At 41.2% G+C, this 21,177-nt stretch overlaps 1 protein-coding gene across 1 annotated transcript in view; it reads left to right on the forward strand.

Annotated features, from left to right (window-relative positions):
• Positions 1 to 335: 335 nt before the first annotated feature.
• The window catches only part of AKIRIN2 (akirin 2), a 28,830-nt gene continuing 7,988 nt past the window's right edge, over positions 336 to 21,177 (forward strand). Inside the window, exons 1-3 of the mRNA XM_088471933.1 lie at positions 336 to 915; positions 12,240 to 12,380; positions 20,621 to 20,764. Of these exons, the coding sequence (XP_088328059.1) occupies positions 741 to 915; positions 12,240 to 12,380; positions 20,621 to 20,764 (460 nt within the window). The 5' untranslated portion in view covers positions 336 to 740. The remainder of the gene's footprint in view (positions 916 to 12,239; positions 12,381 to 20,620; positions 20,765 to 21,177) is intronic.

A 21,177-nucleotide genomic window follows, 5' to 3' on the forward strand; every position in this document is an offset into this window, starting at 1 on the left:
TGTATATTACAAAACAAAGAGATAACGGGAAACACGTAGCAGATACAAGCGGACTGGTGTTCAAGCGACTGGTGTTTGTATGGTCAAAAAAGACATATATTTCATCTGTACATTTCAGGGTACTTATTTAATGTCCAACTATATCAGCATCACTTGTGATCCGCCCTGCCCATCCCTATCGTACACCCCACGGCGGCGGCTAAGCATCTCAAACAGCCAATGGCATCTCTCCGTTTACAAGTTTCAAAACAACTACGGGGATTTAAATTCAAATACGGAAGTGACTTCCCCGCACCAGAGCATGTCGGGGGATGTCGTTTATTTGTCGATTTGTGCAGCGCAGCGGTTAGACGCGCGGACTACATTTCCCAGAAGCCCCTTTGCGCCAGCGGTGCATGTCGGAGTGAGAGTGAATCAGTGGCGTTGTTGATAACGCCATATTGAGGAGAGCACAGCCACAGAGTCATACAGGCAGCGCAGCTCGGTGTATCAGTGAGTGGCTCCACCATCCCTCGCCATCCTCCCCTGCTCTGTACGCCAGCGGCTCGGTTACAGCTGATAACGGTGTGGTGTGTTCCCGGGGAGCAGGCAGCCAGAGGATTGTCACGGGAAGGTGACGGGAGGCTGAGGAGGCAGCGCCTAGATCTAGGCCGGGGGTACTCGGGGTGCAGTCGCAGTGTGGAGCCTTTCTGCGTTACCTTTGCCCCTCGCTGTGGGTCTGTGCTCGCCCGTGCCCGGACATGGCCTGTGGAGCCACCCTTAAAAGGACTATCGACTTCGACCCTCTCCTGAGCCCGGCGGCCTCCCCAAAGAGAAGGCGATGCGCCCCTCTCTCCCCCTCCGGACCCTCCCCACAGAAATACCTCCGTTTGGAGCCCTCACCCTTCGGGGAGGTGTCCTCCCGGCTAACCGCAGGTGGGCTTCTCAAAGCGGTGCTGGGGACGTGCATGGGGAAGAGGCATAGAGCCTGGGATATGGGGGGAGGATGGGCAAGGTGTGTGCCAGGGATGGGACTGCCAGACAGTGCTTGGGGGAGGGAGACGGCTGCCATCCCTGGGTCACCATTTGCTGCTAAGGGGACATTTTGGACAAGGAAAACGAAGCTGTAATGTGTGCAAATGGCGGTGATACACTATGTAATGCAATGTTGTGCTAGTCAGAAGCTAGATACATTTATATTGCCTTATGACTGATCTAATTGCTAAGGGATGGGGAGATGGATACAAATATTTATCTAAAAACATGCCCATAACCGTGTGAGGCGTCTCCTGTAGGCAGTGTGTATTGTGTGTGAGATAACATAATATATTCAAGATTGATTTGCCGTTAAATGTATTCATCTGTGACATGAATAACTTACACTTATTCTCCAGCTGCCATGTTTTCTTTTGATTGGGTGGAGATTCATATAAGTACTTATCTGGGTGATGGGATACATTTTGGGAGTTTTCTTTTTCAAAGTATTTAATGTACTGTAGGCAGGGCCATGTATAATTTACTGATCACACTTGGGGATGGTCTCCTACAGGAATGCAATGAACTATTCATTGAATGGCAAATGTAATGGCTATTGTTCCATAGTGTGCTCATTAATTACACTGCTCTTTGAGAATCAGAATGTTTCTTTTTCCGATTGTTTTATCAGAATGCATTATACATGTCCTTTATGGACACACATGGTGATTATTGCTGATGTCATACTGTAATATTGCACACTTTCTAGGTTTAGGTATTCACATCATCATGTGGGGTAACATAACTGTGTATGGTAGTGTGTGTGTGTATGTATATATATATATATATATATTATACACGAGCCCACATGAGTTCACATCAAGGGGCATATGTATGAAAGCTTGATGTGAGATAAAATTGTGAGAGATATATCACCAACCAATCAGCTTCTAATTTAGATTTTGCAGGCTGTGTTTAAGAAATTATAGTTTGGAGCCGATGGGTTGGTGATATATATTTCACAATTTTATCTCACATCAAGCTGGATACATATGCCCCTTGGCTTTGATACATATGCCCCTTGGCTTTGATACATTCCTTTGTGTGTAAGTTACCATTGCCAACAGGGTGGCTAGCTTTATTTTAGCAGAGTAGACTCCTGTCTGTCCTCTGATCTACTCTTATCAACAGTGCTGTCACCTACATAACTCACATGGAAATGACAGCTGTATAGAACACACTAAACTGATGTTTAGTGTGTTACAGCTATATCTCTGCATGCAGATGACCATTTTCTGGACAGCCGTGAATATTTATGATCATAAACAGTCCATGTATTGGCAAGAACATGTTTAATGCTCCTGAGGAACATCCTGTAACATCATCAAGCTGCTAGTTTCCTGCACATTGGCTCCAAGTAATCACATGAGATCAGGGCAACAGGAACTTCTGCCCACACCAAGCTAATCTTGCATAAGGCCAAGGTATTTTTACTGCACTCAACAGTTTTTATAGCTGTTCTTTCTCAGTGATGTGTATATTAATGACATTGCATTTAGGCATTTATTCAGGGTTCTCTATTGGTAGCAGTTGTTTTTTTTTTTGTTTTTTTGTTTTTTACTGCATGACAGGCATAGATTTCTTTGCCTTATTACAAAAGACCAACATATGGGCTTATACAGATGGGCATCATGTAGACAAGCTTCGCCCATATTAAAAATGTAGTTAGAACACATGTTACAGCGATACTCAGTCTTGTTATAAAATGTTACCAGACACAGTCCAGTGTTTTTGTACACTCCTGCTAGTAGCATACAGGAGCCATATAGTTGATTACTTTCAGTCAGTGACTTACTCAGAGTATGTTTTCCTGCTGTTTCATTTATTTGAAAAATATAATACAAATCTGCACATTACTTTTTTCATGAACCTAGTTGACAGTTGAATGCAAACATAGGGCTCGATTTCTATTCTACGCGATGTGAATAGCGCTGGGAGTCAGCTCCCAGAGCTATTCAATACATCGCGCTGCTAAGCCCAACAAAGGACTTCTTGCATCCGGCGAGCAGAAATCCGACAAAAGTCCAGGCGCGATGCTGTTTTCTGCCCTTAGTGCTGGGAAAACAGCATCGCGCCTTGAAGTTTAGTCAGAGCATGCCCGTTCTTGCTCCTAAGAATGCGCCTTCCCCCGACCTAACTTTGCGCGAAAATGAATAGCTCCGGGAGCTGATTCCCGGCGCTATTCACATAGCGTAGCATAGAATCGTGTCCATAGATCATCCGAGATGTTGCAAAAATGAACAGCTTTAGTAAAACACACTCATAGGGCTTGTTTCAATTCAACGCAAATTGAATAGCGCTGGGAAAGGAGCTCCTGGAGCTATTCAATTCTGCGCACTGTTAGGTCGGGGAATGCTTATTCTCATGCCTTAAACAGGGTGTTTAGTCGCGAGAATGGGCATTCTCCGACTATACTTCCTGGTGCGATGCTGTTTCCGCGGAGCTATGGGCAGAAAATAGCATTGCGCCTGTACTTTTGTCAGATTTATGCTCGCAACCCAAGAGGGATGCGAGAAGAAATCCTTAAAGCCGTGCTCAATTTGAGCGGACCCGCGATACTTTTTCGCCTCCTGGACTTTTCGCCTACATCGCATGTTTTGCAAGCGGAGAAGTATCGCGCACGTGCCCGCTTATCCCCGCATTCAATTTGAAAGTACGTGAAAACGGGACCCGGCGAAACTTAAACCAGTGGAAAGTGCTGTCAGATTTGGGGAAATCGGCCTGACTCCCCCAAAAAGATGCTCTGACATGGGGGTTCTCTATGATACTCCCCGATTTGGCCTGCTTAAGGTATCTGATGTTTTTTAAACGGTCTTAATAGCTGCTAAATAGCGTTTTTGTATAAGTGGTGCAGAAAAGCATTCAGGATTTTTTTTTGCTTTATCCCAGCAAATTTTGGGTACCTCAAAATGGAAGCCAGCATATTTTAAAGTTAAGTTTAGAAAAATGTGAAATATCCACCTGCCGCAAGCCTCTGCAATGAAAAAACCACCTGAGGCATACTTGGAGCCCCCCCTCCCCAGAGTCAAGTTCGCTAGTTTTTCTTTGTCCCCCAACATTTTTTTTTACACCCAAATTCAAAGTTATTTTTTGGGGTGTCCTTAAGTGTTTTTCTAAATTTTTTTGACAGTTTACCTTTGGGGGACTGTCTGAAGGCTGCACGGGGGTTCCCACAATGTTGCACCCCGAAACCTCAATTCTGCACTTTTTTCCACCTATGTAATAGGCAAAACTTTTTCGCCTATTACATTGCATTGACTTTCCGCCTAGGCGGAAAGTCTTTCAAATTGAATACGGAAATACTTTTCCGCCTGGTGAAATGAAGTCATCGGCGAACATTTTCCGCCAGAAACTGCTTTTCGCCTCAAATTGAATACAGGCCTTAGTCGGGCTTAGCAGCGCGCTGAATTGAATAGCTCCCGGAGCTCATTCCCGGGGCGCTATTCAATTCGCGTTCAATTGAATCGAGCCCATTGGGGCAGATTCAATTAGCAGGAATTTGGCTCCCTGGCTGAGTGCCCGAGAGCTATTCATTTACTTCTGGCACCTAGCCCTGAGGCTGCACTTATCTTGTTTTTCTGTGTGCACCTCAAGAGGGTTACTAGGGCATCGGGGCTAGTTGCGGCTTGATAGCTGATTGCTCCCAGGGGCTGTAGCTTATAGTGGCTAAATGTGGGCATTATAATGGGAAAATGTAGCAGTCATGGGAAGAAATTGAATAGCTCCACTATGGTTCCACTAAGTCCCTTTAATAATTCAAGCCTAAATTTGCTTATTATGGATTATATTTGGTGAACTCAGAAGTCTGTCAATGAAATTAACTAGATGATGGAAACATCTACAGTTATCACAATCATGTCTTTCCTTACCCTGGTAAACCTGTAATTGCTATGCAACTCTTGAAAGTTGATAGAACCAGTTATTAGGAAAAGGCTGTCCAAGTGACACAACTGAAACTTGCTGCATTTAGGATACATATATTTAAAATGTGATAATTCAGTGCAAAGAATTGACAAATGCCCAAATGTGTTCCATTGACTAGCTGAGGAATGATGCATTCCCATAACCATATTGGTCCTTGCTACTGCTGAATTAGTCATTTCTCCCCTTGTCTGTCTTAATTGTTTGACAAGTCACTTTTCTTTGTGTAAACAATGGTGTAATTAAATGCAGCAGTTGTAGTTTTTCTTTGTTTCATTTACAAAATACTTTGACAGTGAGATGCATTTTCCAACTATATTATGCTTTACTATGACTAGTTAACCCTGGTTCTGAAAGCTTGCTTGGAATCTAATGAGTGTGTGTGGGGGGATAATAAACTAAAAGATTTTCAATCTGCACAGAAAAATTCCCCACTTAAAGATGTCTTGTGGGTGGTGGTCTGCAGAATGTTTGTAAATAAAACTATATTTGGGTACCAAGGTTTGCTTAATATTATCTACCCAAAACGGAATTATTTTTTAAATTGTTTTGCACTGTCTGTTACGTTGAAATGTTGTAACAATGATAACCTTTTTCAACTATTACCTGGGTCTCTTCAGTCTCTCTTGCTTCATTAACTTATTTAACTGGATTCAGACTACCTAATCCATGTTTTCAGGATTATTTTCTGTGGAATATTGAATGACCCATACAAATAGAAACTCACCCTCTGCTTATATAAAAAAATCCAGCAAATCTGAACTTTTGGGGGTGTGTGAGGATTGGAGTTGACAATAGAGCAGTATGGAGCACCATTTAGGCTGGCTACGCACTTGTACAACCGGTTATCGTGCCAGTGGAGGGGACGTTTTTCCACGCTCCAAAGTAGATTGCCGGTACACACAAGATTTAATGAACGACTGAACGATCATTGTTTCGTCCTTCAGTAATATGTACAGCTTCACATGTGTTATGTGATTGGCCGTGCAGGGTGGCCAATCAACCAACATTGCATGAAACCAGTCAGGGCATACACGCTGCACTATGGGGCATATTCAATTAGCGCGGCTAATTGACGCGCTTGACGGGATTCAATTAGCGGGGATTCCACGTGCGGGTGTCCCTGCTGTTTGATTTTACCTCGCACCTCATGTAGGTGTGAGGTAAAATCAGCGTGAGGCCTCGCGCGAGCAATATTAACACACTGATTCCGCAGTTCTCGCGGAATCAGTGTGTTCTCGCGTGGAAGTCCTGTTTTTTGGACGCGGGGGACAAAGCTATTCTATTGAATAGCATTACCCCGCGCCGCGGGACTCACCCAACAATTACTCGCGGGAGAGGTCCCGCGGGTTATTGAATATGCCCCTATATGTGCGATTTGTCTTTCCAATTTGCCCAAATCTGTCTAATATCATGCAAGTATGTACCCACCCTAATTGTCAAAGCTAGTCACTTGCTGTGTCCCAATCTGTAGGAGTGTTATTGGGCATCATGCTGCTCCACAGCAAATCTTAATGCACCTTTTAAAATAGGGAAATATTTATAGTGCACTACTTTTACCAAAAACGATTAGTACTACTTTATAGTGTATGAAACCATAAATTTATTTATTATTTTTTTTGGCGTCTTCCTTTAACCTATTTTGAAAGTTTTATATTTATTTTTAGTAGAAATCACCACAATAACCATATTCAAAATGTTTCTTGCTTCTGTTTTCTTCTTGTGATCTTTTATTGTGGTCTCTTGTTTTTGGGCACAATTGTATGTTTGTTTCTTGAAGTTCACCAGCATACTACATTCCTACAGGTATTAAGTTTTGTGAATCCTTAACTGGGCGCACATTTGACAATATAATGGACGATTTCCCAGTTTCTGAAGAATCTGAAAGACACCATCCAGTGTGTACGCACAACTGCGCACACCCACGCGTCATTTGTCTTCTCTCCAGATCGCCTGCAGTGCAGGCCGATTTGAGGAATGACACCATGCTTCTGGATACGGCGGGGGAACGATATATCGAGCGGTCGTACACCAGGTTGTGCAGTGTGTACGGATTGCCTTTGCTGGGTACCCGGCAATTTGACTCCCTGACTAAGTGACTGGGAGCTATTCAATTGCTTCCCCTGAGTAGCCCCAGGGCTGCACTTATTGTGGATTTCTGCCTGCACCCTCCTGAGGTGCAAGCAGAAATCTACGTTAAGTAGGACTTCGAGGCTATATGCGACCTGACAGCTGCAGATCAATGTGGGAACCGGTGGACGTTGCAAGAAGTAATTGATTAGCTCCTGGGAACTAAATCCCTGCGTAACTGCCTCCTTAATATTTTAAGGATTGTTTTATTGCCCCATAGAACATGATCACTAATGTTTGAAAGCTGACATTGAAAATGGAGTTGCTATGGTTACAGGATGCTAGACTTCTGCAATTTTACAAGTTTGGAGGGATGCTTGTTGCTCTGAAAATATTGGTTCCCCTTTTAAAAGGTGCATGGCTAAATAATATTGGATTGCCGTCGGTTTTTTTTTTTTGGCCCCCAATACTTTTGAATCTGAAGCTTGCTATCCACTATACAATTTTCTGTCAGATATCTGTCCAATCTGGCTGGTTGGAATGAAAACCTGGTAATGTATGGGAGCAAATGACAATCGTCCATTTGCTCACAAACTGGAAACTAGCCAAAAATGGTTGTTCAGACAAATTGCTTAAAACGCACAAATTTGAACAATTTTTTTTTTTCTTTTTTTTTCATTGTTTAAAACCATATGATCAATTGTCATTTGCTCCCATGCATTACCAGGTTTTCATGCCAACCAGCCAGATTGGACAGATATCTGACAGAAAATTGTATAGTGGGTGCCCAGCTTAAACCACCATTAGCTTAACTGTGTTCCTGTAATCCAAGATAATGAAACTTGTTTTAAGGGTTAGTAAATAGTTACCCCCCTCCCCAATTAGGTATATATTGTGTTTAAGGCAGCACTCAATGGCTTGGTGTTTAAAGGATGCTCAGTCATGTACCTCAAAGTTGATGGCTTCAAATTCCCAGTCTGAATTGTTTCCCTAAATGTTTCTGAATGTTTTCCCATAGCTGACGCATGCAGACTTCCTTGTACTTGCATACTTTTGTGTCTCGCAATCCTCGTATGTCATTCAAAACTTTGTTCCGTTTAGCAATATGTAGTAAGCATCTTGCAATATAAGAGTTTGGGAGTGCATGATGTAATTGGGGATGTGACCCAGTCGGAAGAGACCAAAAAGGGGAAGCTAGCAGTGCCTCATAATTTTGATTATAGCCTAGAAAAATTAAAACTGGATTTGAGGATAGTGCCTCTTACTTTTTTTTTTTTTTTTTTTTTTTTTTACCAAAGGCAAATCTATACCTGTAAAACATAGGATTTACTTGGGAAGACCAAATAAAGTGATGTCTCCCCATCAGACTAAATTGTGTTTAACCTTTATTCAACTACCAACTCAGCAGCTAAAGTTTACCTAGTCTAAGATGTGACCTGCAGTTTTGATGAGCCAGCTGTTCCAACCATTTTATTTTTCCTGTAATGTCACTTTTGTCTGCCTCCAAATACTTCCTTTTTTAAATCCTTCTTCTTTCAAAATATTAAATCACTAAAATGATCATGAAATTTTACATTGGGCACGATTCAATTCAACACGAATTGAATAGCGCTGGCAAGGAGCTCCTGGAGCTATTCAATTGAGCGGGCTGTTATGTAGGAGAATGCCTGTTCTTGCGCCTTAAACATGGTGTTTGGTCGCTCTCACGACTAAACACCATTTCTCCTACTTAATTGCCTGGTGCAATGCTGTTTCCGCCGTGCTAACGGCAGAAAACTACATCGCGCCAGGAGTTTTGTCAGATTTCTGCCTGCTCCCCAGGGGGCATGCGAGTTAGTCGGGCTTAACTGCGTGTTGAATTGAATAGCCCCGGAAGCTCATTCCCGGTGCTATTCAATCCGCGTTGAATTGAATCAAGCCCATTTAACTAATTCTTGGAGAGATGTGGTGTAATTGTAACACTGGGATTGTTTTTCTTTCTCACATGCACTGGAAAAATGGCTAAAACATCATAGGACACTTGCTTTAGTGATACCTTTTTAACTTTTTTTTTTTTTCTTTTATTTGTGCACTATGCTTGTGGTCACCTATCTTGCAGAGGTTAGTCATGTGCTGTGTTTTGTATGCATCTATTCAGAATTCTTTTGCTGACACTTCTCATTTAGCTTCCTGCACAAATTGATATATATGCATAAAAATGTTATTTTAGGAAATCCCTGTAACATTTAAAGTGGTGAAATAAGTGTTTAGAAATCATAAAAAGAACATTTTATAATTGGGGAAAAGGTGCGGGGAGAAATTCTATTTTCTAATTTTCATACTGCTTTCACCTCTTGGCTTATAACTCTCTTCCCCCCCCCCCCCCCCCCTCTCCTCCCTTACTAACAAGCTAGGCATAAAGCAGAGCATGCAGATAGTTCAAAAATAGGGCTCGATCCAATTCAAAGCGAATTGAATAGCACTGGGAATGAACTTCTGGAGCTATTCAATTCAGCGCACTGCTAAGCCCGACTAAGGATTTCTTCTTGCATTCCTCCTGGGGTGCGAGCAGCATTGCTCCGTGAAGTTTAGTCGGAGAATGCTCGTTCATGTGACTAAAACCCTGTTTAAGGGGCTGGAGAATGGGAATTCTCCGACCTAACAGTGCGCAGGATTGAATAGCTTTGGGAGCTCATTCCCGGCTCTGTTCAATTCGTGTTGAATTGAATCGAGCCCATAGTTTGGTGTCCATAACTTTATTTTAGTATATCACAGTTTATACATAATTCCTTTGGGTTATAATTACCTAATTGTCTATTTAAAACAGTGTTCATCTACATACAGTTGCTCATTAAAATATAACTTTCTTACATTTACTGTTGTAGTATTTATGCTACATTTACATTTATTTACGTGCAACTTTCAGAGCTTTATACTCAAACTAGTTGTTATAATCTTTTTGGGACCATGGGACATTTTTTTGCAGAAAAAATTGGCAAAAACATGCCTTTTGGAAACGAGCAAGGTGCATTCCTTTCGCACCTGAGAACGGCTATATAACTAAAGTTTACCTAGCAGTTCTCACCATTAAAGTCAATGGTGGGAACCGTTCATTGGCTGGGAGAGGTTATTTTAATATTTCTTTTGCAGGTACCAGCGGGCCCTTAATGCCCCGTATGCTGGTACTTGTGGTTCTCCAAGTACCAGCATGCAGGAGAGGCTTGCTGGGACCTGCAGTTCCACAGCAAAAGGCAATATTAAATCAATTTTTTTACATACAATCCACCTGGCACTCACCGGCTAGGGGTGCGGGGGGATAGCCCCGGGCTGTCAGTCCAGGCCTGGGGTGCCCTGGAGAAGGGGACCCCTTTATTGGCCAGTGAAAGGGTTACCCCGGCTGTGGCATTACACCCCCGTTAGAAAGAGTCCAGTGCTGGGTATGGAAAATACAGGGGACCCTTACTCATTTTGTCCCCCTGTATTTCCAAAACCAAGTCCGACTCGCTGAGCCCAGTGCTGGTTGTGCAAAATACAGGGGACTCCTACGTCTTTTGTCCCCTGTATATACACAACCAGGACTGACTCTGAACAGTCCAGTGCTGGTTGTGCTTTTAGGGGGGGGCCCTACGTCATTTAAAAAAAAAGTTATACAAGCTATTTACACACAGATGCATGCACAGATCTCTCTGATCTGTGCATACACCTGTGTCATAGTACAGCCCATTAGTTATATTTTGCAGAATTCTTTAAGGTGGTCGCCAGGTGTTTTGGTAAGCAAACAATATCGTTAACAAGCTAACTATTTGGAAATCGTTAACGACGTACGATATATATCATTTGGTCGTTGGTAAGATTGCACAGTGTATGCACTATATCGTTTGTCTGGGAGTTCAAAGGAAATCGTTGACGACATCGCCTCATATGCAAGTCGTCTGTTTACCCAGCTTAGCTGTTCATTTGGCATGCATGTATTTACAAATATAATCCTATAACTTTTTTAGTCTGCCCGTTTACTTTAAGTACCTACAGATTTGCACTACATTTGCTGTATACTCTTAAAGAGCAAATTTGTTCAACATCCTTTGCGGCTGAGAGTTTTCTCACCCTTGTGCTGAGGCTATATTCTGACACTGGCGCTTGTCACATTCCACAACGTCAGGTTTTTTTTTTGTGTGTTTTTGTTTGTGGTTTACCCACACAAATTATACCTTGTTTTATTCAGAATACTTTTTACTCATTCTAACACGTCAAAAAAAGGCAGAAAGTGTTTTTTATTGGAATTTCAAGAAAAGGAACCGAAAGCAAACAGGTGTTTTTTCGTCTTATAAACACCTCAAAGAAATACTTTGTGGTTCTTGTTCTACCAATTTTCCACCTTTCCAAAATTGTTAAAAGGATTCTGTGTAGGTTTTGACAAAAAAAATCTGCACTTGATCACCAGATAGTAACTTGTAGGGGACCATATCATTTGAAAGAGGAGATCCCCCCTCTATCAAATGTTAGTGCCCTGATTTTTTTTTTTTGGATGCCAGGTAGAGGGGAGAACACTGATCACCAGGTAACTTTTATGGGGTCACCTCTTGAAACAGGAGGCTCCTCTCCTTCAAATGAGGAGTTTCCCATCTTTGTAGTTGTCAGGGTTGGGGAGATAGAGGGGCAACCTGGCTCCCCGGCTAGAAGTCTTCAACAGTACTGTAGGTAATTTTAAAATTTTTTTTTTTTTGTGGCAGTTGGACTCGTTATCTAGAGTTTATATGGAGAATTAAAAGTCCCACGGCAAAGGGGTTACATTTGTTCCTACACTTTCTTACTGTGACACATCATAACTAAAGTACAAGTTTGATGTCCCTATTCTTAAGAGAAATAGCCACTTGCAATTTAGATGCACATTTTTGCAGTTTCACATTTCCAAGATTTTAAATTGGTAACTATAACTAAATGTTAGGTAATTGAATTGTATGTATAAAGTTTTTACTTTACTGTGTCTGTATAGTTGAGCGCGTCAAAGTATTGCTGATAGAGCATATGTAGTCTATTGTTTCAATGCTTGTTTTCAAGAATTTAAATTACTCTGGATGCTACTTCAAATTTGGACAAATGGGGCATATTTAATTAGTTGGTGCCATAAATAATAAATATCTTGGCAAAGTTTAAAAAAAAAATTAAATAAAAATGCACTTTTTTAATGTTAGCAACATGAGTAAATGTATGAGGTTTTTTTTTTTTTTTTTTATTGGCTTAATTTTTCTTTACAGAACAAATACTTCACAACATAAAACAAGAATATAAACGCATGCAAAAGAGAAGGCATTTAGAAAGCAGTTTTCAGCAGACAGAACCCTGCTCCGGTGAGGGCCAGCCACACAGTTTTCTGCCTGCTGGGCCGACTCTACCTGGTGAGTGAATTTGTCAAATGCCTTTTTGTTTGTTACTGGTGACAGCTAGACGCACGTGAGATTGCTATCTTTGCTACACAACCCCTGTGCTGAAGATGAATTGGGCTAAAAACTGCTTATTTGTGTTTTGTCAGTCACTGCTAGTCTGCTGTTCTGTCACTTGCAAAAATATTTAACTTGTACAAAAAGTGTTCATTTATAGCAGGTGTGGGGAACCTTTTTTTCTGCCGTGGACAAGTTTTGGTATATAGGGGGGGGGGGGGGGGGGAGTGTGTGTATGTATGTATATATATATATATATATCTCTTTCTATCTTTCTATCTGTAGCAGGCCAAGCCCCCTCTGTGTGGCAACACGCAGGGGCACAATCGCCGGTGAGTACAACAATAAGGATGCTTCGGGGAGTTTTAAGGGCAGTGGTGTGACTGTCGGAAGCATCGTAAGGACACTCGTAGCGGCACTGCTGCATATATTCTGGCTGCAGGGTGCCATTCTAGGCTCCCTGATAGCCAGATTATAGGTTAGCAGAAAACTGCCAGACCAAATGATATCGCGGGCCTTCTATGGCCCCCGGGCCTGAGGGTCCCCATTCCTGATTTATAGCATTCACCATGGCCATTTAATTGTCACATTTATTATGTTACTGAATGAAAAATAATAGTCACAATTTATCATAAACAGACCCTGCATAGCAGATCTACAAATCCAGGTTACAGCAGCACAGAACATTCTTTTAGAAGTAATTTCATAGAAACTACAGCTCTATTCATAAAGTGGTGAAAAGCCCTTTATCATTTGCCTGTGAAAACAGAACTTTTAACTGCTTTCATGTATTCACAGAATAGGTTACCATGGAAAAATGTCATAAGACTAAGGGCTGAATTCAATTAGAGGCGAAAAGTCGCGGCCGGTAAATGCATTCGCCACTGCAACTTCTTTGCCTCCTTCGCTTGTTTAGGTGTGATGATTTCTCATACTTTTGCAATGCGCGTTTGCGCTTTTTGCCCTATTCAACTCCAAAACAGGCGAAAATGCATAGGTGGGAATGGCAAAATTAGCAAAAAGAACCGTTTATTATGTGGAAATCAGTCTGTACCCCATAAAAAGCCTAACTGACCCTGTAAATCAATATAGAAGTGTATTAATAGACCTAATAGTATTTTAAATTGAGTCAAAGGGCTGTTATTTGCATAAGTGTGAATAAATGATAAAAAGCAATATCTTTTGTGAAAAATAATTGTAGTTAAATTGAGGGTTCATTTAAATGGGTACTAGTATATGTTTGTCTAAAAGTGCATTATAAAAATGTTTTAAAAAATTAACCTGCTGAAGCAAACTGCAATTCTAAAGGACCTGTCCCATCCATACAGCACCCCAAATTACCAGACCCAGTACTTTATACCCATTTTCAAACACTTTCCTTTTTGCCCCAAAATTGACTTTTTTTTTTTTTTTTTAGGGTGAATTTAGATAATTTTGTTTTTGCCTAATTAGCCATTAGGAGGGCTGTCCAAAGGGTTCTGAACCAAGTCACCACATTATTAGGCAAAAATAGGGATTTTGCACATCTTTTCTCCTGGCTTTTGGGTGAAGAAACTTTTTTGCCTGTTTTTGCTTATGGAGTTCTCGCACATGCGAAAACGTGCTGGAATTGAATAAGGCGATATGCGGGAATGTGGCAAAAACATCTACTCGGTGAATGTTTTTCGTCAATCACGGCTTTTCGCCTCTAATTGAATACGGCCTTAAGACGGGAAGAGCAGTGAAGTGTTATATCTTCCTGCTTCCTCTCTTTATGCGGACCATACATTTATGGCTTAATGCCCATTCTGCTGAATCCAATTGGTGATTCAAAACGCTGATCGGCGGTTATTGGTGATCTGTTCAGCAATCAACAATTTTTAAAAACCAATACTTAACGATTCCAACCATTTTCGGGTCTATTGGGGAATCGAGGCTGTCCAATATGTTTTGCATTGCCCTGAGACAGGCTAGATAAGGGTGGGCAATAAACGGCCCTCCAGCTGTTGTGGACTTACACATTCCAGCATGCATTGCCACTGTTTTGCTCTCGGGGCATGCTAAAACTGTCGGCATGCAGGGTTCTGTAGTCCAGCAGCAACTGGAGGGTCGCTTATTGCTTACCCCTAGGCTAGATGTATGCGCCCCCATTAGTTACCCTGTCACTGTGTTCATTGCTTTCCTTCCATGTTTATCTCTATTCATTCCACAGGAATTTTGGATCACTCCCCATTAGTCATTAGTATAAATTTGGGTTGTCAGCATGGTCAATCATTCTGGAAAATGAATCCATTCTGGTTGACCCATATGGGTGGAGGCTCTGAACTGGAGGAGGTGTGGAAAGAATATTTTGAACTTAATCGCGATTCAGCCCCAGTTCCGGTGTTATGGGATGCTTTTAAGACCTTTCTTAGGGGGACTTTGATTAGGCGAGTTGCAGAGTTAGTCTTTTTATAAAAAACAGGAGTTAGAGTTGGAGACTTCCTGTCAATCATTAGAGCTTACTTATCTTAATGATGGGTTGGAATGCTTGGTTGGAGGCCCAGATGGCATGGGACGATTGCTTAAAAGATAAGGCCAAGTATAAACTGTTATTTAATTCACACTCTATGCTACAGGCGATAGACCTGGCAGTTATCTGGCCAATTTGGTAAGATTAGAACGCCCATCGATCACTGTAGTAGATTGCAGGTTCGGGCGATGTAGTCTATGATCAAACTCTGGATATCGCACAAGTGTTTGTTAAATATTATCAGAGACGCTATGGTTCCTGTCTGACATAATGTTGAGGAAATGTGCCAATATTTTATGGCTATAGCTCTCCCCAAGTTGTCTTCTGAGGCAAAGGATTTATTGGATTCCCTGTTGACTGTGGAGCAAATTGACATTGCTATAAGATCTTTTCCAAGTGGCAAGGTCCCCGGGTTGGATGGGATCCTTCTAGAGCTGTATAAAAACCATAATCAATTCTACATTCCCCACCTACTTGAGCTATTTAATCAATTATGAGTGTGTCTCTCTCCCTCACTCCACGTCCGAAGCTTTAATAGTTCTACCAAAGCCAGGTAAAGATCCCAAACAGACGGAATCCTACCGACCCATATCACTTCCTCCGACGGACATTAAAATTCTTGCTAAGGTTTTGGCTATTAGATTAAATCAAGTGATTGCTCAGCTGATTCATCCAGGATCAGACTGGATTTATGCCAGGCAAATCAACATCAATCAACCTCCGTCTTTTCACGCGATTACAGGTCGAGCATGAAGATCCCTCTTCTAAAATAGTTTTCATTAGATGCCGCTAAGGCGTTTGACTCCGTGGAGTGGTTATTTTTGTGGGAGAACATGTATAATTTTGGGATAGGCTCTGGATTTATTAAGTGGGTTAAATTGCTATACTCTGCACCTGTGGCTAGGGTATCAGTAAATGGGTTTGTTTCCTCCTCATTCCCCCTTTTTGAGGGGTACGCAACAGGGCTGTCCCTTGTCATTGAGCCTTTGGCTTGTTTAATAAGGGCTAGTCCTGATGTTCGTGGTCTACAACTAGGATCCAAAATAGATGAGATAGCATTATAAGCTGATATCCTGCTTTTTGTCTCTGACTATGGCACCTCCATGCCCAGTGCTCTTGAAATCATTAATTCGTTTGGTAAATACTCGGGATTGTTGATAAATTGGGAAGAATCTTGTATACTCCCCATTAGAGGAGCTTGCCCCGATGCTCCGCTGGTATCTCTCCCGTTTGAAATGTGTTACATTATTTAATATTTAGGTGTATGGATAACCAATGATCCTCAAAGCTATGTGTTATTAAATATTAAGCCACAAATAGAATATTTAAGAGCCCGGTTGATAACATGGGGCAAATTACCGTGGACACTTACTGGACAGGTGAATTTAATTAAAATGGTTCTGGGACCTAAAATCCTTTTATGCAATACAGCATTCTCCTAATTTATATCCCTCAAAGTGTATTCAGGCAAATAGATGGCCTGCTCTCATCTTTGATTTGGGATAATCGCAGAGCATGTGGCACTGGGGGACTTGCGTTACCTCACTTCAGGTTTTATTATTATGAATCACAATTGGCACATTTGTGGGAATGGCTGCAAGATTTGGACATAAATGTATTACCTTCCTTGCTAGTGGAGCAGGAATCCCCCCTGGAGGGGGGATTAGAGCTCCAATAGTTCGACAAGCAGTCCTGGTTTGGAGGCAGGTTTTACAGATTTTTCAGGGACAAGGATGGGATCCTGACACCCCCTTATATAATGCTGGAGGAGCTTGCCATGCTTCAGGTTGATAAAGTATGGGGAAAATGGGGGGTGAAGTCCTTAGGACAACTGTGTGTCTGGGGTATTTAAGACCTTTCAACAGCTGCAACATGAGTTTAGTATATCAAACCAATATTTTTATAGATACCTCCAGCTCAGACATGCTGTAAATGCACAATTTGCAGATGTCCACCCCGGAGCTTCGAGACTCCCTTGTTAAGCATCTGTTACTAAGTGCCTAGATCTGCTGGATTGTATCTGTTACATATGCAGCTATAATACAAGCGCACCATGTCAGATATACCATTTATTAGGCAAAAGTGGGAAATTGACCTGGGAATACTGTCTGATTATAAATGGAAGTGTTTTTAGATAGACCAAGAGTGTCTACTACAACCATTAGGTTTTAACAAATTCATTTTGTTTTTATTAAACAGAATATATTTAACACCAGAACGTTTATTCAAATTCGGAGGCAGATCTAATTCAAAATGCCCTAAGTGTAATATGATTACTGGGGATTTTTGGCATTTACTATGGGCATGTCCTGTTATCAGTTCATTGTGGGAAGAGGTAATTTGCATACTTGTATCCACGGGTGTTCCCAGGGATGTGCTAAATCCTATAGTGTGTACTTTATCTGTAATTGAGGAAGATATTCTAGATAAATACTTCACACAATGTTAAGTGTCTGCATAGCCAGAACGTGGCTGGCCTCTGACTGTCCAACAGTAGGGGTGTGGATAGCTATGGTAAATTAGACCATGGCACATGAAAAATGTGTTTATTTAGCCAGGAAGGTTGAGAAAAAATTTAATCTGGGGTAGGTGGTTACTCACCACATGTGCAGAGGGGAGGAAGATCGGGAACTAGTGGGTTGCGTGTACCCAAAGGAGATGAGAGGCGTAGCTAATACCCCATGTATATTGAGTGATATGATTTGGCACGATTCTATGCTATGTGAATAGCGCCGGGAAATAGCTCCTGGAGCTATTCAATTGTGCGCAGTGTTTAGTCGGAGAATGCCCGTTCTCGCGACTAAACACCCTGTTTAAGGCACGATAATGGGCATTCCCCGACCTAACTTCCCGGCGCGATGCTGTTTTCCCGGCGCTAAAGGCAGAAAACAGCCTTGCGCCGGGACTTTTGTCGGATTTCTGCTCTCATCCCCGGGGGGATGCGAGAAGAAATCCTTGTCTGACTTGGCAGCGGGGTGTATTGAATAGCTCCGGGAGCTCACTCCCGGCGCTATTCACATCGCATAGAATAGATTCGTGCCCATTGTGTACTAAATGTCATATTTGTGTTTAGATGTTATGCTGCAAGATGTATTGTATACCCAAATGCTTACACTTACAATAATTTTCAGTACAGATATAAATGTATTTTCTTTGATTGGATATACTTTATGAAATAGACAACACAAACAGTAATATTGTATTGTTCATTTTTATTGGTTATTATTTTTATGTTCTTTGGGGGAAAAAAAAATTATTGGATTGAAAATGGAGTCACAGCTACAGACCTGTGCATTGCTGTTTAATAATTGTGAAAAGTTTGCTGGGGATTGGCTGACCATTTCAGATTGCTGGCCCTTCTTCTCCACGTGAGGTTTCTGTCCTCAATGAGCTCGCCTAGTCTTTCTGAATGGCATAAAAAGAAAAAATCAGGTTTTCACCACAATGACAAGAAATGTAAAAGTTTACACATTACTATATTTTTTTATGAATAGAGCACTACATGCTAGGAATATGGTTATGGCAGGGATTTCCAGGCCTCTAGTAACTACAACAGGTCATTGTTCCCGAATTTTTGTGTTGCGAAACTGGTAATTGTTGACCCATCAAAATAGTTTCTCGCCTGTGCATTTTTAAAATCAAAAAAACTTGACCTATTAGTTGGTACTTGAGAATGGGTAAAACATCCCTCACTATCCACACACCGCACAAGTCATTTAATGATCATTGAAGTGGCTAAAAGTACAGCTAGAGTAAATTATAACATGTCATTATTTATCATTTTAAGATTTTCAAAAAGTTTAGTCCAACTGGGAATAGTGGTGTTGGTTACAGCATGTGACTATTTTATAACTAGTACCAGTAAATTTGGAACAAATGACAAAAATGATTTTAACAGCATCAATATCAAAAATTTTTGTGTATGTATAGATGTATGTATGGGAGGAATTCAATGCAATGTTGAATAGCTGCAGGAGGGAGCTCCCAAAGCTATTCAATTCAACGTGCTGTTTGAGCAGGCTAAGGATTTCTTCTCGCACCACCCTGGGGATGTGAGGAAAAATCCGACAAGTGCCTGGCGCACTTTAGTCAGAGAATGCCTGTTCTCGCGCCTAAACACCCATGTTAAGTTGTGAGAACCGGCATTCTCCGACATAACAGCGCGCTGAATTGAATCGCTCCGGGAGCTCCCTCCCGGCGCTATTCAATGTGCATTGAATTCCCCCCCCTATGTTTGGTACATGGTGCTGTCAAAATGAATGAATATTATACCAGCTAAACATGCAGTTTTATTAAATGTAATGGATATTTGTGACTTGGACCAATGTAATGTTTCAGTTAAGCTAATAAGCTCGAAATGATGGAGGTGGGTGGGAGCGGAAAGACAGATCACATGTCAATTGGAGGACCACTCTTTCAACTTTTTGTCATGTTTTCAGTTTACGTGTACATTTTGGACACTGCAACTTTTACCCAGTATTTGCACTTTTGCTCGACCATGTATATAATTTTTATATAATTGTACAGTTTCTTAGTTGTATTGAGGTCTGGACATGAGCTTGAAATTGCCCCCTTCCTTGACTAGTTTTCCATTCAGAGGAGATTGAAGCATCCCCGTAGCACTTTGTTCATAGAGTTCTTGTGATATTACTTAGTGAGGCTAAAACCTTCGTATTCTCAGACATTATAATGCATATATGAGGACAATTCGTCTCTGCAATGTGTGTTCTGGAACAGCGACCACCAACATTGGAAACTTTTTTTTTTTGCCTTACCCCATAGTGGTACGCAAGAAAATGATGGTCTAATTTCTGTGCAATGTGCAGATGCACACATTACAACAGCCTATTGTAAAGTGTGCATTTGCACATTGCACAGAAATTAATTTGTTTCTCTGTCTCCCCCACATGTTTCCTGGCAAAGTGTAGGTGAGATTTCAGATTGCCTCTCCCACCATAAAGGTTTCACAAGCCGGAGCGACTGTTAATCTGATTTTTTTTTTAATACTTGTATGATGCCACCAAGGGGGCAGTTCAATTCAGCGGGAATTGAATAGCGCCGGGAGGGAGCTCCCAGAGCTATTCAATTTAGCACATGCAGTCGTGCCCCAATTGCGCCAGGTTTAGCTGCGTAAAGCGGCTAAACCTGTGCAAACTTCTAGTCACTGCCCAAACAGTTGACTTTTTGAAGATTTTTACTTGCCACCGCAGAAGGCTGAAAGTCATGCCGAATAGAAAACAATTGGATTCCTCCCTAAAACAATACAAGGTACAAAAAACATAAAGGAAGTATTTAACTGTCTGATGGTCACAGGCCTTTTGATTGTCTGCTTTACAAGTGCTATATATTCTTGCTTTATTACGAAGTTTAAATATTGGCTCTGAATTCCTTTCATATCCTTCCAATGGTGCTTTTCAGCACTGTTCAAGTAATTGTCCTTGGAATAAAACGAATTGTGCCAAGGTTTCTTTGCAAAAGGGGCAATGTTATGACAGTCTGTTTTTAGTAATGAAACAGTTGACATTAGTATTTCTGTGCTAATCACTGAGCGTTTTCAAGTAAAAAATTTTTATTTTTGTTCCGAAAGCAACTTTCTGCAAATTATTTGTTATCCAATCAAATTTCAGTGGATAATTTGCATGTATTGTGGCACTTAATGTAAAGCTTTCAGCACTTTAATTAAAGCTAATCCCGATCTCTATCAAAGGTACATCATCAACATCTCCATTGCGGAAGGAACAGCCACTGTTTACTCTGAGACAAGTCGGAATGATATGTGAACGTCTTCTAAAAGAGCGAGAAGATAAAGTTCGTGAAGAATATGAAGAAATTTTGACCACAAAATTGGCAGGTACGTGGTCTAATGCCTTTTTTATATTTCCGGTGCAAGGTATTATGGGGCCAAGAGGAAACTCTTACATAACTGTATTATACAATCAGTTTATCACTGCCTGCATGTGTAGGTGGGATCTATGTATAATTTATCTTGATTATTCGTGTACATGAAATATATGAACACTTAAATGATTAGCAAATGCTAGTCGGTTGGTTCTTTACCTATGGCTTGAAACTTAAAAATGCTTTGATATGGAGGTTAGACTAGGTCCCTATGGTCCTCTTGGAAAGCCTATGTTTTCTTTAATTACTGATTTTGTTTTTAGCATAAACATTCCTTACTTGTTAACACACAGTAATTTTTAGTAGAAGTTAATTGTGGATTACACACGACTCCTGGCCACTTTGGTATAATTGACACACAAATCC

Source organism: Taudactylus pleione, unplaced genomic scaffold (assembly GCF_031769625.1).
Source record: "Taudactylus pleione unplaced genomic scaffold, aTauple2 ptg000015l, whole genome shotgun sequence".
NCBI classification, from domain to species: domain Eukaryota; kingdom Metazoa; phylum Chordata; class Amphibia; order Anura; family Myobatrachidae; genus Taudactylus; species Taudactylus pleione.